Raw genomic sequence first — 15,958 nt, 5'->3', positions numbered from 1 at the left:
AATTTGTTTTTGATGCTCCATCAAAATAGAGAACCCAATATTCATTCTCCTTGTTCTGTTTTCCTTCATTATCCTTTTTCCTCTCCATACCCTGAGGTTCAGTACTTTCCTGCCCCCCGACTTCTTAGTTGGGGATGGTACATTTAACCACGAAGTCAGCCAAAGCCTGGGCTTTTATCGCCGTTCATGGCTTATACTTTATATCGAATTCTCTCAATTCAATAGCCCATTTAATCGGCCTTCCGCTAGCTTTAGGACTGTGGATAATATTTCTCAAAGGTTGATTCGTTAGCACTTCAATTTTATGAGCTTGGAAGTAAGGTTGCAACTTCCTTGAAGCCATCACCACGGCTAAAATAAACTTTTTAATAGTGAATAATTCAATTCAGCTTCGTGCAAGATCTTACTGACATAATATACGGGTTTCTGGACTTTAAGTTCCTCCTTAACCAATACAGCGCTCAAGGCATTTTCTGAAACAACCAAATATAAGTACAAAACTTCATTCAGAGCTGGTTTGGCCAACAACGGGGCTTGAGCCATATACTTCTTTAATCCCTCAAACGCTTCCTGACTTTCCTCAGTCCATATGAAATCTTTCACCTTCTTTAAATATTTGAAGAATGACAAGCACTTGTCCCCAGATTTGGAGATAAAACGCCCCAATGCAGCAACCCTTTCAGTGAGCTTTTGAACATCTTTGAAAGTCTTTAGAGGCTCCATTTCCAAAATTACCTTTATCTTATCAGGATTTGCCAACCACTCCTGAAATTGTATCTCTTCAATGAAACCTGCCTCTAAGAGCTTCTCTAGTATAGGCTTTCCTTGAGTTTCTGGATGAGCCCGCAACAGTTGGTCCTCCAAAAATTGTATTTATCACTGGCCCTCGGGGTCATGGCCTTCCAAAGATTGCATTTATCACCGGTCTCCTGGGCTGGGGATTTCGCCCCTGATCGTCTTGATCCCTCCTACGATCATCAAAATTCTTTCTTCCATTTCCAGTATACTTTCTTAACCTTCCTTTTCGAATGAGGAACTCTATTTCATCCGTCAATTGTCTACACTCATCACTGTCATGACCAGCATCCTTGAGAAAATCTGCAATATTTGCTCTTATCTAGCTTGGTAGGATCAACCTTCAAAGGCTTAGGACAATGAACATCCCTATCCTTCTCAATTTCCATTAAGATCTGACTTCTAGGAGCGTTCAACTTAGCATATTCAGTGAACTTTTATCCAGGTCCTCCCTTCTTCGGGGTTGAATCATTGATTTGCTCAGTTCTAGGATACTTGTCCTTAGCAATATATTCCAGATCAGTTTTTCGCTTCTTGCCATCAGCGGGCTCGTTATTTACTATCGTCTTTCTCATGCTCTCCTCCACTTTGATGTACTTCCCGGCCCTATCTTGGAGCTGCAACATGCTTTCAGGGGGGCGCTTAGCTAATGACATCTTGAAGAACTCATCCCTAGTTCCCTATTGCAGTGCTATCATAGCTAGCTTGTCATCAAGGTCTGGGACCTTCAAAGCTTCCTTGGTGAAACGATTCAGATAGTCTCTCAAGGACTCTTTTGCTCCCTGCACAATACTCATGAGGGATGCTGAACTTTTCTCATGCACTCTCCCACTGATGAATTGCTTAATAAAAGCTTGATTTAGCTCTCTGAAGGACCCAATAGAATTCGGAGGCGAACGGCTATACCATCTTTGAGCCATTCCCGACAGGGTTTGAGAAAATGCCCGACACTTAATAGCATCGTTCACGGGCTGTAGCAATAGTGCATTAGAGAATGTCCTGACATGATTAGCGGGATCTCCAGTGCCATCATAAGCTTTGATGGTGGGCATCTTAAACTTTCTTGAGATATGGGCATTCATTATCTCTTCAGTAAATGGTGGAGTGGGATCATCAGGATCTCCTAGGGGCAGTAGATTACTTGGGTCAACCCTTGGGACAACATCTCTTCTTTACAACGGACCATCCAGGTCTATGATTGGAGGAGGATTTCTTCTCCTCGGAGGTAGTAGGGGTCTTGGGAACAGGTGCGCCTCCAGGTCACGTTTCAGCCTTTGGATCTCAACTTCGTGAGCCCTGATTCTCTCCTGCACTTCCTGGGGATTCGTCCCTTGGGTGCCCCTAGGACGCTGATTACCAGCAGGCATCGGCTCTTTACCAGCACGCCTCCTTCTTGAGGCCACATCATCATCCGAAGATTCAGAGTCCCTCTCAGTGTAAGGCCCAGAGAATTATTGATCCTCTGGAATGGGAGCCAAACCGCGTATGTAGGGGTGTCTGCCCTTGTGCTTCAATCTGATTTGCATGTCCACTTCCTCCAATTTCGGGGTACAGGGGCATCCCATAAGGGAAGTTAGTGGTCACAATAGTGGAATACTCATACTCAACGGGTCGAGGATTCACAGGTGCATGTAGCTGCTGAAATTGGGAATTCGTCCCTTGAGGAGCCGGGGGATTCGTCCCTTATAGAATCGGGGGACTCGTCCCTTGTGGCTGAGACTTGGTTGCCCCTATTGGGGTTCCTCCTTGGGTAGAGGCGTAAGACGAGTGTGGGGGTATCTCCACTGTCGACGAAATCGTTTAAGTTGTTCCAGCTGGTGTTCCTTCAGGGGCGTTGTTTCCACTCCGTGTTCTCGCCATGGTTGTTGTTACGTTTTCCCACAGACGGCGCCAAATGTTATGGATAAAAAAGTAGGGTGTATTTATTATTAGGGTTCGGGAGCTCAAGGCCTTTAATGGCTGCTCTCGTGTTTCGTAGCTTAACTCTGTCTTTACGAGATGCCTACGTATCTCTGTGAATTAGAGAATCAAGCCAAAAAATGTAATTTTGATCTGTGGGGTGAGGCCCCTTATATAGATGTTGGGAGTCCTTGAATTGGACTAGAGTTGGGAGACTTGGTGGGCAAGTCTCTGAATTAGAACGGACTTTGGAGTCCTAGGAAGTAGGAAACTGATTCCTTATCCTATGAGATTTCTTGGAGGCCAATCTCCAAGGAATCGTCTCATCCTTTGGACTTTATTAATCAGTTGATTTATCCCTTATTAATTAATTAATTAATATTCAGGGTTATTGGATTTTCTTTGTTCCATCAGGCCTGATCAATGTGTTAACCTTATTGATTTGAATGTCATACATATGGCCTTCTTTAATGGGCCTTTATTCGTAACCCAAGTCAAATGTAATAAATGCAAATTAACGACGCAGTGAGGGTTTATTTTACTCCCTATCAAAATATATGCATATTAGTTATACATGTAAAATCTAAAATTCCTGATCTAACTTAAGAGTACTATAAAAAATGAGTAATTGAGATTATTTTCAAAAATGTATTTTTTTTAAAATATATATCAATTGTCTATATTATAAATCAACCAATATTGCATAATATATCTAGAAAATGATAAAAATGACTAACTTACTAAGAAAAATATAAAATTATACAATCTTATTATACATTGTGTATTTTTATAATTTGGTTAACCAAATTTAAGTATTAATGATATCATGCAATTTATACAAAGGATAAATTAGTAACTTTGTATTTATATTTTAGTATTTTTTAATTATGAAGACCACTAATAGATATCAGTTGGTGGTTTGGTGTAGGGTTGCTCATGGATTATGTAATCCGCAAAACCCGACCCGACCCAACCAACCATAAAATGAGCCGTTCAAAGTGAGCCGTTTAAACTTATGGGTTAGTTGGGTTATTTTTTACTTAGATCGTTTATAATGGATTAGGTAAAATACTACCTATTTAAAATCTTGAACCAACCCAATCCGGTTATATTATTAAACACATCTCATTTCATAGTAGAATACTTAAAATGAATGAATAATAATTCAGTTGTGGTCCTTTTTTACCGGAACCTAGCTACTCTTCTAGCTAAATGTCAAATAAATTACACGGTTCCTATTATTTTGAATTTTCATCGTTGTGTATTTTCTATTAATAGAATTATTTATTTATTATCTTTCAAATGGTTTTTGTGTTTTAAGTTGGTGTGCTAGGTTTTTGTCCCCGTGTTTAGAGTGTGCTGATGCATGCACACTCTTAAGGCTTTGCAAGCTCGGTATTTTTTACTGTAGCATAAAAACAGTACCAAGTTTCTCTTTTCAATTAGTCACAGGAACTGTTAATCGTTTCATATAACACAGTTAGGGGTGAGTATTTGGTAATTCGGGAATCGAACCGAAATATTATTCGGTAACCGAATATCGAATAAGGAGGAAAATCATAACCGATTAGTGAACCGAAATAATTTCGGTTATTTACCGAACCGAATTAATTATTTCGGTTAAAACCGAAAACCGAATTAAAAAATCGAATTACAAGAAAATTGAATTTTAAGATAAGAATTTTGCTATTTTTATTGAACAATTAATGATCTGCTTCTCCATGTTAACGGAAATTACACCTTGACAATTATCTTTTTTCAAAATATGTAGGAAAAAAGAGATGAAAATATCATCACTAGCAAAATAGCGGATAGATAACTCATAATTGAACTTAAAAAAAAGACCTGGGTTAGCAAAATAGGAAAAATAATAAAATATAATACATATATTTATATATTTATATATTTATAAATATATATTATAATATATATTTCGGTAATTTCGGTAATTCGGTTATTTCGGTAAAAAAACCGAAAAAACCGAAATACCGAATAACACAAAATATCATAACCGAATTAAAAACCGAATTATTTCGGTTCGGTAACCGAACCGAATTATTTCGGCAATTTCGGTTCGGTATTCGGTTAACCGAACCGAATGCTCAACCCTAAACACAATAAGTGCAGCCTACAGATCATTAAAATCTTTATCATCTGTATTATATTTATTTTTCCGATAATGATAAAGTGTTGGGTATGCTACTGTCTTATTTGTATTTATAATGTGTGTTTACACTTTCAACCAACCCGATCAACCCAATAGTAACCAACCCGGCTCATAACACAATTAATAGGGTTGAGTTTTTTATATTTTTCAAATTTAATGAGTTGATTTTTTATAACCCGTACTAAATGGGTTGGGTTATTAAAATGGTCGAACCGAACCAACCCAACTCATATACAGTCTTAGCTCGGTGTGTAGTTGGGTAAAATTCTAGTGAATTTATAATTGAATTAGTCTAATTTTTGGGGGAGGCCTTCTACTTGTTAAAATTACTAGCTTAAATCACGGGCATCTCCCGTTAATATTTAAAATTTTTATTTATCCCGTCATATTATAATTTTAAAATATTTATATAAATATATAATAATTATAAATTTATAAAAAATAATAATAGGATAAATGTGATCGTAATTTAGTATTATAAGTAGATTATGTCTAGTACTTTAACGGTTATATAACACTATTTATTTATTTTTTATTAATAAAATAAGTTGTGGTCGTAATTTAGTTGGATAAGTAAATTATATCTAGTAGTTTAACAATTTAGTAGTTTAGCGGATATACAACATTATTTATTTATTCATTTAATAATCAAAATTAGTGGATAACCGTTTAATCAAATTATACTCAATTTCGGCTATTATAATATAGTATAGTATAAATAAGGAAAAACATGTGATTGGTTGAGTGAGTGACATTGTTAACTCGGATATTATTATAATAAAGAAGGATGGAAATTTTTTCCGCAAGAAAAAGTGTGATCTTTGGATCATGAATCTTTAAATTAATTTACTATTTTGATTTATTTCGACATACTGTACCATACATTTTATATTACACTAAGCCATGAGCATACAAGTTTTTTTTATTTTTTTTTTCCTTTCTAATCCATTAGAATACAAGTTTTTAATTTTTATTTTTTGGAACTTTAGTCAAAACCAAAACTCATAAAATTCAATAATATATAAAATTATTCACATGAATGGGTCCGACAATCTTAACTGTCCACTGTACAGACAAAATTCGAACAGATCCTGAAGATTATAATTTTAGTTTGAATTTTGACAGAAAAATAAAATTGAATTCAACCTACCCGACTCAAATCAATATATTATTAGCAGGATTGGATTTGACGAATATTTTTGATATAATAAATTATAAATTTGTAAACCGTTTATATTGGGTTGCATCATTTTTTAGCTCAAACCCAAACCGCCCAAATCAGCGGTGTCCGCCGTGAGTTGATTCAAAGTCGATCGGAGAAATTTCATTAGCATACAAGTTTTATTTTAAAAAATTTAGTCAAAACTCAAAAAAATGAATTAATATATAAAGAAATTATACATGAATGGATCCGACAGTCTTACTTACCTGTCAACCCGTCCAAACAAAATTCGAACAAGAAGTTGAGAAGCATAAATCTAGTAAACCAGTAGTAACCTAGTCCCCAACCTCGTCCTATACCTTTCCTCTCTTGCTTAATTCCTCTTCTTACCACATTATCCGGCCAACCCATGGACCAAGCCAACCCGACCCGATTCGGAACCAGCATCCACATAACTGCACTCGACGGCATCATAAACGTCAACTCTCTCTTCACCTTAGCCGTCTTCATCGGTCTCACCTGGAACCCATCCGACCCGAACAACAGCCTCATTTCCGACCCGGCCTGTTTCCCCGGACCCGAACTTGCCGAGAATCTCATATCCTTCCACGTCTACTCTTTTAGCTCCTTTCTCTTCTCAAGCCTCATTGCATTGGGCCTTAAACAAATCATCCGGATCGCCAAGAATTCGGGGGACCCACATTGGCATTTGTTCACTTTTGATATGTGCCGGGTCAATAAGAGTGTGCTTCGGGTCGGGTACTTGGTTTCGGCTGTCGGGTCACTTTTCGGGTGTGGGTTTTTGATGATGGCGTTGGTGAATGTGGCTCAGATTAAGTTAGGGACTTTGAGTTGTGGGAGTAGTGATACTTATAGTGCTGTTGTGCCTTTGTTGATTTTGGTTCCTTCTGCTCTTGTTATTTATGCTTCTTTTGTTTTGTATGCTTTTACTCAGTGATCCTTTTTTACCCTCCTACTTTTCATATTTAAATGTGTGTGTGTGTTAGCTGTATTAAATCCAACAGAATTGAATTGGATATACGAGATCTCGGGACTTTTTTTGTAACTAGAATGTACTGATGAACTGATAAAGATTTGGGTTTTTTCAGTTTTCTGTAAGATATGCATAGTTTGTTGAATTTGTTTTTATGGTTTTTCTTGCGTGCTTGTTGTTGGTGGTTATTTGTTGATCAAAATTCTATTCATTCAATGTGCATTAATTTATGGTGTTTAGCTTATGTGTTCTAGAAAATTACGTGGATCATATTTGGGAAATGGTGAGGGGGTATTCACTGCGAACAACTGTGATTATACTTTGGTTACTGGGTTCATGATGTTGTACAGTATGTCCCAATAGTGTCATGCTTTCTATTTAAGAAAGATTAGTACAGTGTCAATTTCTATTTTATATCCTGACTAAGTTATTTAGTAGCAACTGTAATGGAAGTTTTAACTGGGACTGATGAATGGCGAGCATATTCAACTTGAACTCGTTACCTTGAAATTATTAGCTCAGGTAAGGCTATGATTCCGACATGGCATTACTTTAACTCGCTCAATAACATTTATTATTGTTCATATAATACTGAACAATGAACTGAAAGTCGTATTTTTTATGGTGTGCCAACCGTTAGAGTTGCAGGTAATCTGACTGTTGTTTATCTACGTCAATGGTGGTTGTAATATGCACTGTGACTGATTAAAGCTTCAATGAAGTTTTTTGTGTTCTGGGATTTCTTGTTATTGATGATTGCAGAATTGATTTACCAAACCCATGTTTCTATGTATAGTTATGCTTTCAAATACTGGTGGGAGTTCTCAGCCAAGATCACATCTATACTGTTGTGGAGGTACTATTTAACTTTTCTTCGCTACATAATAAAATTTTAGGTGGTAATTTCTGTTCACCTTTCTGTTTGGTTTTGCTTTACTGCCCTTTTTCACGTGTTGAACATTTTCTGCTATCAATCTTTGTAATCTTCTGTTCGTTTCCACCTTATGATTTCAGTTTATCTGACAAAACTCCTAACATTTAATTAATAGTGATGTAAATTTGTTAAATAAACCTGTAAATATCCCATATTTGCAGAACTTAACCTTTAGGAAAATATTTAGCTTTTAAATTAAGTGATCATAGATATACAAGACTTCCTGAAATCGACTACAGACAAAGAGAAGGGCAAATGAAGACTACAGATTGAAAGGAAAATGACATATTACAAAATGCCTTCTGATTGTTTGATATTAAAACCTTTTATCTTTGTCCTCAGATGTTGCATACAAAGTAGGTAGATGTTAATATCATTATACCTGTAAACAATCAATAATTAGTACATGGCTCCTCTTATTTTTGGATATTATCTGAAGATTTCTAGAATGTATGTCTGCTTGACATGTGAAGTCTACAAATAAGCTGACATAAGTTTCCGCGGTGATGTAATCATTGCTTACCCTGATTCCTGAACAATATTTTGCACATCTGAAGAGAGTCTAGTAATACAAGGATCCTGAAACAAGAAGAAAATGTTGCTTTAGGTAATATTGCTGCAAAAACAATACAGTCGTAACTTTGAAAATGTAATCTAGTAGAGATTATGATCTTTGAGGGTGTGAGTACATGCGCACGTGCATGTCTGTGCTCACTTAAATTTGTGTATAGAGGGTTAAACGCTCAACAGTTTCTTTTAAGGTATGCAAGATTGCAGACCTCAGAGACAGCTGGGCAGCCCCCATCCTTGATCTTTTAGTCACTTACAGATAAATCCCTTAACATTTACATACCCTGCCACCAGTTTCCTCGTGAAGCACTGTTTAAATTGCTTCCGTTAGAATCAGCATCTCCTCCCTCTTCTTTGAACTGAAAATGATTCAAATACAAAAAATGGTTATTCAGCCTGAATAGTTACTTCTAACACATCAAGGATGCAGTATAATTTATTTTGATTGAAGATTGAAGTTATTAGACCATTCAAAGAGTTGTACTTACGGCGTTATAAGTATTATTGGACTGGAGATTTGAAGAATAAACTTCTTGGCCGCCATAGTAGATTGATGAGTTGAAATAACAGGGCTCTACTGTTTCATTTTGATAAATGGTACTCCTGTCCTTACTTTGTATGCTACTACTTTGACCAGAGCCTTTTGGAGTTCTATAATCTACATTAGACATCGAAAAGGGTTATAAATTGTGACGCATAGTTTCCAAATGCTTTAAAACTTTTAATCTTTAATCTTTTTTCAAACTTGTACCTCTATTTTAGGACAATTTATGTCATGTACGTTCTCGTAGATGACCATTCTATGTAAAATATACTTTTCTGGCAGTATAAACATACGTAATAAATTGCAAATGCTAGTGCAAGTAATTTGCAAACCTTGAGTTTCATGCTTTGCACTGCCATATTCAGTTGCATGTGCAGAATTCTGGTTTCTGGGTGTTCTTGATAATCCTGAGCGAGAAAAATCCCTCCCTAGCCCCTAAAGTTGAGAACTAGAATTTAGAAACAATGAAGTAGCATTCTTGTGCGTGATAAAAATAAGTTTACTTCATTTGATTAAACGTGTCTGAGGAAGACAAATATATTGATCTAAAGCATCTGTACCAAAGCAATGACAAATGCGGAGACTTAGAAGATTGAGGTCTTTATACGTTAGAAAATAGAAACTAACAAAATTATATGACTTTGCCGAAAGGTTTTTTAGACAGGTCTCAGTTGTTCCCATGTCTTGTGGCTTGTGAGGGAATAATACCAAATATGGTGACATTAATCCCCTATGTTGTGACTTGTGAGGGAATCCTACCAAATTTAGAGACACTAGGCATGTTTGCTTGTTTAAAAAGTTCTTTCTTTAAACCCCAACCTTTAAGTTGACAAATATATGTGGGTGTGGCTGAACTTTTGTGTAGCTATGAATTTAAAGTGAGGAGGTAGCAAACATTCGGAAAAAGAAAAACAAGAGAAGGGAAACAATACCGTGGAAGATGGCCCAAAAACAGAGCTGAAGAGTCCAGTGGAAGAGGATGAATGCATTGAAGAGTCCTTTGGCCCAAAAAGATCCACAAATGAAGAAGATGAACCACGGGTTCCTTTCTTTGTGGACTCCATATATATAATAATAATTTGCAGATGAAGAAAAGTGAGCACGGGTTGTGAAGAAAAGCTAAGCTAGCTGATAGGAGGCAGAGGGAAAAGTAAGCAGAGGATGTGAAAAAAATAAAATGGGTGTGTGGTATTTATAAAGACATACTACTACATGATTTGCATTTCCTTAGTAGCCAGCTGGACATAAACTATGTCCAACCTCCTTCCTCCACTTGTCCACACTGAATACACACATACACAGGTATGTAAACTTTTATAAGGTGTTACTTATATTTGTAATTAATCAGAAGTGCTTTTTGATTTGTAGGATATATTGACATTCGGAATGGATGTATTAGTAGATGTTCTCATGTGTTTCGGCATATATATGGGTAGGAAAACATAGTTTTGGGCCTTTGGCAGGATCCAAAAGCTCATTCTTACAAACATTTTTTCATTAGACATGAACCCTGAACCTTTTTTGGCCAAGAAAAAAGTAGTATTTACCGGGTTACACATGGGATAAATTATTTGTTCGGGTTGTCATTCATACGAGATTTTTCCTACCTATATTGATCTGCATATAACATTCTAGTTTGTATCTAGTTAAATAGCAGTTACATACAAGAAGAAGAAATGGATATACCAATGTCTTCCTCATCCTGTTGCTACACATAGTTGGAGATTGTATCCGTTTGACTTTTGTCTCTTGGTTGAGAGAGATAGGAGCCTAGGACCATGGAGAGTAGTCTCTGCAGGAGAAGATTGGATAAGTCCATCTCTCTCAAACACACACAAGTTGGAATCTATTCTAATTAGGTCATCAACCAACTATTTGACCATTTTTGTTATTCCTTTATTCTCCTACACATCTTACAAAAGCTATGCAATGAATTTTACATTACATTCACCACTCTCTGCCTACTTATTCACTTATTCTTGGAGAGTTACTGCCCAACATCGGTCGCCTATCTTTGTGCACAGGAGTTCCTATTTCCGCTTGTTTTATTACAAATTCTCAGAGAAAATGATAGATTCAGCTTTTGGAGTATCAAGTTGTTCCCAAGAAATAAAATAATAGGATATTTATATGTAGAAATATGTGGGTGTTGCAGCACCTTGAATGTACGAATCATACGATATTTCATAAATACCATCAAAGCTATACAAGATAATGAATTGGGGGTGGGCAGTTTGTGAACTATCATGTAAGACCTGACCCCATGATCAATCATCAATCACTCCGGAGGATTTGACGGTAATTATAAATCATGGCTATAGGTGGTTCTTATTGCATTGGTACAGATATTCAGGATATGTTATATGGAATGGCTCTAAGCTTAACTGTTCCAAAGTACTTGCCGGGATTGAACTTTCTTGTTTCCAGCTGTTCATTTGGCTGCTTCATAGTGGACATATTTAACTATAGTTTTGAGGAAGATAGATGCAAGTACAAGGTTTGATAAGGATAAGATTCTTATCTTAAGTTTATAAATCATATCTTTATCTTTAAAGAGAGGTTTTCTTATCTAAAAGTAGTAGAAGATGAGGTTTACAATGTTGAAAAGTGAAGACTAAATAAATTAGTTTGTCTAAAATAAGACAAAGTGCCATTTGAAGCTTTTTATATCCTATGAATGCCCTAGTTTTAAGGGATATTATTAGATATTAAGGAGCTATTGATAAATATATTATATCTCAGCTCAAACTCGTTCTAATCTGCACTGCATTACTTACACAGTGGGGAGGAAGAAACTCGTGCAATGAAGAAACCAGCAAAAAAAAATATCAGATCTTTAGAAGTGTAGATGGCACATTTGATATCTAAAAAGAAAGCAGATTTTTCTTATGTACCTTCGGTTTCGAAAAATAAAATCAGATCTTTCTTATGTACCTTCGATATGGAAAATGAATGTTTGAAATGAAACATATATGGGTGAAGATGGGTTTTTTTTTGCTGTTATAACCAATTTTCTGTCGATCCGGTTTTCGTTCAGGTTTTCGGATGAATAGATTTTGGCTTGCAAAGAGAAGAATGTGAATGATGATTCACTGGAGGTGAGGTGTGAGAATAAGTTAACTGATTTTTGTATGGATAATTCGGATTACCAGATAAAAAAGATAATAATGTGATCTGAGTGTGTGTCGATCAATGAACTTTCTTGTGTATATAACCTTAACCGTCAACGTTACTCTCCGGGCTTGTCGGTTCGTTGCGTTTAAAGGGAAAGGTGGTCGTTGTGGGCAGGAGACTGCGTCCTCCTCTTTACTGGACCAACCACCGTCGTCCTCGTTATTGGGCCAACCTTTCTTCAGCTCACGTAGTGCCTTATCTTATTCGGCCCAAACACATTACACGGGCCTAATAATAGTGGGCCTCCAACATGTCACTAGGCTTCGACTGAGAATGAATTTCTTGGGCGTAGTCCAATCTTTTCGGTCCACTTCGCTGTATTCGGTGGGCAGCGTCGCTTGGGAAACTGTGTCTGCCTTAATGATGAAAGTTGTCCCATCTCGAAATCCCCAGTCTCATCTAGCCGTTGAATCCCAAACATTTTGATCTCATCTTGGACCAAGAAACCTAAATGGCACATCTTTTTACCCATATATATATACTCCCCTTCTCTTACATCATCCTTTTTCATTTCACTTTCTTACAAATAACGATTACTCTCTGTAAAAACCTCTTCCCAAACATCAAATCACGAAAAACACAAGGTCAAAGTTCCTTCAACAACAATACCGTGCTTCCAATCTTCTACATAATAGTAAGTTCTTTATTCAATCCTTTTACATGCAAGTTTGTGGTTCATAATGCAGTATATTTTTTTTAAAATGACTTTTGGGGGGGGGGGGTTTGAGTCTGTACGGGGTTATTAGGCGTTTTCGTCTTTCTCCATTTCCCCTTTTTGTTTTTTCTGTTTTTGGTCTAGAGGGGCTTAAAGAGGGTAAGCGAGGTTGTTTATGGGCTTGAACAGGTTTCGGCACATTCAAGCCTTGAAACAGTCTTCGGAAACCGTCCCCCAAACACCCTTTTTTCTTGGGACTTGTCGGGATTTAAAGATGGCATGCAGGTGTGCTGTAAGCCTTGAACGTTCTTCGGAATGTCCAAGCCCTAGAACACACTTCGAGAGTCGATCCCCCAAGTCCATAAAACTTCGTCTCCTTCTTCGTCCCGATCATGGCCTGTTGTACTTGGTCTTTCTCTTTTAGTCCTATTCCCATAGTTATGCAATCCGAGTACACGGTTAATGTTTCTTCATTTTCGGATGCAGGATCATGGATTGGTCTAGCGTGGGAGCGGTGCCCTTGCTGCCAACAATCTCTCACAAATGAAAAAGACGGACATAAAACAATTCTATGACAAATACCAAATTCCGGGGGGGGGGTCTATCATCTCTACCATCCGAAGAGTTCGGATCGGATTTTTCATTCCCCTCCCGTTCCGTCGAGTTGCGGAGAATACGCCGTCGGGATTTCTGAAGCCGCTCTTAAGTGTGGCTTCTGTGGCTTCCGTGTCCCACTCCTAAAATTGGTGAAGAGTCTGTTCAGGAAAATGAAGATTGCCTTCGCCCAGATGGATCCGAACGGATTCATACGCATCAACAGTTTCCAATGTCGGTGTATGGAGGTGAAGATCAAGCCTTCGACTCGGTTGTTCTGGTTCTACTACGATCTCCATAGGAACGGGAAAAGTCCAGGTTTTTATACTATCGGCCGAAGAGCTGGCCGAGGGGATTGATGTTTCACCAATTCCAGTAATAAGAAAAGCCACACGCACTGGTACTACATCTCCGACATCTATTTGGCAGAGTTCGGGGTTTGGCGTGAGGTCGAACTGACTCGGCTTGTGATGCCTGCCCTCGAGCCTAAAGAGGCTATAAACTACGAGTCTTTAGTGTCTTTGAAAGCTCCCAAAGCTACCATTAACTAGTAGTCGGGACAGAGATTGGATGTTCGCCTTATGGAGTGGTGGTAACACCCTTGTAGCCTTGTATACTTTATTTGTTTTCTTCTTTTTCGATTTCTACTTGTATAAAGCTATTGCTTCTCATGACTTCAGGTATCTGACATTTCTCTTGTGTTTTTTATTTCTGCAGTGTCTTCCAGACAAGAAATGTTGGAAAGAAAAGTCGTAAGGCCGAAGAAAAACTTGCTTTAGAGAGGGCTGCCGCAGGAGCTTCTCATCCGGAGAACGCCGATACCAGGGTGCCCGTCCCTTCTCATGCTCACTCGCCCACTCCTTCCCTGGAGCTTACTGGCAAGAATAGGTCCGAGCCGTCAGACTTGATGGCCGATACCCGCAGAAGGCTTCGGGCTCCAGGTGGGGAGGTCATCGAGACGTATGCTCTGAAATGGGGTGTACAATCGTCAGACTCTATAGTCTCCAGGGCCCCTGCAGCCGGAAGGGAGGTCGGTCCGGACCTTTGCAGAGGACTGATGTTGACGAAGGACCAGTCTTTTATGCTACAGTCAACCCTTCGGATTCCTGCACCGAGCTCATGGCTCGCCTTTCTGTGGTATATTTTTGCCTTGACTTTTATTTCAATCCCTTTCATTCCTTTGTATTATTCCTGCCTTAATTTCCTTTTATGCATTTTTTCCAGGTTATCCTCTAGGAAGCTGGTGTGGCCGATAAAGTCTAGGATATGAAAGCCAGGATGAAAGGGATGGTGCAGATGGAGGTCAGGGCGACCCAGGCTGAAGAGGAGCTAGGCCGCGTGCAGAAGGCATTGGAGGTGTCGGAGGGGCAAGCTTCTGCTTTGTCGATCGATAAAAGGAACCTGAAGGAGCTCTCTAAGCTGAAGTAGAAGGTTGTGTTAGATATATTTGATAATGTCATGGCTAATATGTTTTATGTTTAGCTTTCAGATCTTGTGTGAACAGGATAGATCAGTACTTAACTGTTGATCAGTACTTATACTGGAAGTCAGGACTTAACGATATCAGTACTTATATTATCAGGAGATAATCATCAGAAGATAGATATCAGAACTTAAGTGCTGAAGGACAATCAGATAAGGACAGTAGCTGATTAAAGGAAAGAAGATAGAGATAAAATATAAGAAGAGATATGCATGAAGAAGGAATTCCGTGAAGAATGGAATACTTGGAATAGAAGATATCTGATTGATATATTTTAGGAAGCAGAATTATATTCCATATCAATTAGCGATTATCTTGTAACTGTATAGTATATAAACACAGGCATAGGGTTTACAATATAAGTGTTATCATTATCGAAGTTATTATTCTTTATAACCCTAGCAGCTCTCGTGATATTTGTTCATCACTGAGAGGTAACAGTTCCATATTGTAACAGAGTTTATTGTTTCAATAAAGTTTGTTTTCTGTTACTCAAGTTCTTTAAGTTCGATTTGAGTGTACTATACACTGTATTCACCCCTCTACAGTGTGTGTGTGACCTAACATTTGGTATCAGAGCCTATCTGTTAACTTACATACAGTTAAAGATCCAAACACAATCATGTCGGACACAGAAACTCCAACTAAGCCTACCACAACTGAGGAATCACCAAAGACACAAATTCAGAGTCGGTATGAGACCATCAGAGTCCCCATACCGAGACCATCTGAATATCCCATATGGAAGGTAAGGATGACCATGTTCCTGGAAGCAACAGATCTAGAATACCTGGATAGAATCAAGGAAGGTCCTCACAAACCAACCAAACTCGCAGTTGCAGTTGCAGGTGAAGCAGCAACGACCGTACCAAAGGAGAAGAGTGATTATACTGCTGAGGACATAGCATCAATTGCTAAAGATGCTAAGGTACGACACTTACTGCATAGTGCCATTGATAATGTAATGTCAAACAGGGTAATCAACTG

General features: G+C 37.9%; 2 protein-coding genes across 10 annotated transcripts; one reads left to right on the top strand and one right to left on the bottom strand.

Moving 5' to 3' along the window:
* The first annotated feature begins 6,143 nt into the window (after nt 1-6,143).
* On the top strand, nt 6,144-15,462 carry LOC141724410 (uncharacterized). 4 transcript variants are annotated; one of them, XM_074526559.1, is made up of 6 exons: nt 6,144-7,539; nt 7,814-7,873; nt 9,931-10,367; nt 14,206-14,625; nt 14,713-14,919; nt 15,071-15,462. In XM_074526559.1, the coding sequence occupies exon 1, from the start codon at nt 6,433-6,435 to the stop codon at nt 6,979-6,981; it is 549 nt and encodes a 182-aa protein (XP_074382660.1). In that variant the 5' UTR covers nt 6,144-6,432; the 3' UTR covers nt 6,982-7,539; nt 7,814-7,873; nt 9,931-10,367; nt 14,206-14,625; nt 14,713-14,919; nt 15,071-15,462. The 4 variants fall into 4 exon arrangements, with proteins under 4 accessions (XP_074382660.1, XP_074382661.1, XP_074382659.1 ...); XM_074526560.1 differs by lacking the exon at nt 9,931-10,367; XM_074526558.1 differs by having other exon boundaries at nt 6,144-7,873.
* On the bottom strand, nt 8,197-10,130 carry LOC141724411 (uncharacterized). 6 transcript variants are annotated; one of them, XR_012576648.1, is made up of 6 exons: nt 9,998-10,130; nt 9,398-9,500; nt 9,010-9,179; nt 8,667-8,880; nt 8,475-8,530; nt 8,197-8,333 (listed from the first exon to the last, which is right to left on the bottom strand). XR_012576648.1 is itself a non-coding variant. In XM_074526562.1 (6 exons), exons 1-5 carry the CDS (start codon nt 10,127-10,129, stop codon nt 8,514-8,516), a joined length of 498 nt encoding a protein of 165 aa, XP_074382663.1. In that variant the 5' UTR covers nt 10,130; the 3' UTR covers nt 8,197-8,333; nt 8,475-8,513. The 6 variants fall into 6 exon arrangements, 2 of the variants coding, with proteins under 2 accessions (XP_074382663.1, XP_074382662.1); XR_012576649.1 differs by having other exon boundaries at nt 8,731-8,880; XM_074526562.1 differs by having other exon boundaries at nt 8,805-8,880.
* Nucleotides 15,463-15,958: the final 496 nt, after the last annotated feature.

The sequence above is a fragment of the Apium graveolens genome, chromosome 5, assembly GCF_009905375.1.
Source record: "Apium graveolens cultivar Ventura chromosome 5, ASM990537v1, whole genome shotgun sequence".
Lineage (NCBI taxonomy): Eukaryota > Viridiplantae > Streptophyta > Magnoliopsida > Apiales > Apiaceae > Apium > Apium graveolens.
This window is presented reverse-complemented; position numbering and strand designations above follow the sequence as displayed.

Bases quoted from the DNA above. Each gene is read 5' to 3' on its own strand.
- LOC141724411 (XM_074526561.1), bottom strand. From the start codon at position 10,129: ATGGAGTCCACAAAGAAAGGAACCCGTGGTTCATCTTCTTCATTTGTG. The intron at 9,501-9,997 runs GTATTGTTTCCC...TCTCAACTTTAG, and splicing joins TTTTTGGGCCATCTTCCACG to GGGCTAGGGAGGGATTTTTC. The intron at 9,180-9,397 runs GTTTGCAAATTA...TGTCTAATGTAG, and splicing joins TGCAAAGCATGAAACTCAAG to ATTATAGAACTCCAAAAGGC.
- LOC141724410 (XM_074526557.1), top strand. From the start codon at position 7,734: ATGAAGTTTTTTGTGTTCTGGGATTTCTTGTTATTGATGATTGCAGAA. The intron at 7,874-14,205 runs GTACTATTTAAC...TTATTTCTGCAG, and splicing joins ACATCTATACTGTTGTGGAG to TGTCTTCCAGACAAGAAATG. The intron at 14,626-14,712 runs GTATATTTTTGC...CATTTTTTCCAG, and splicing joins TCATGGCTCGCCTTTCTGTG to GTTATCCTCTAGGAAGCTGG.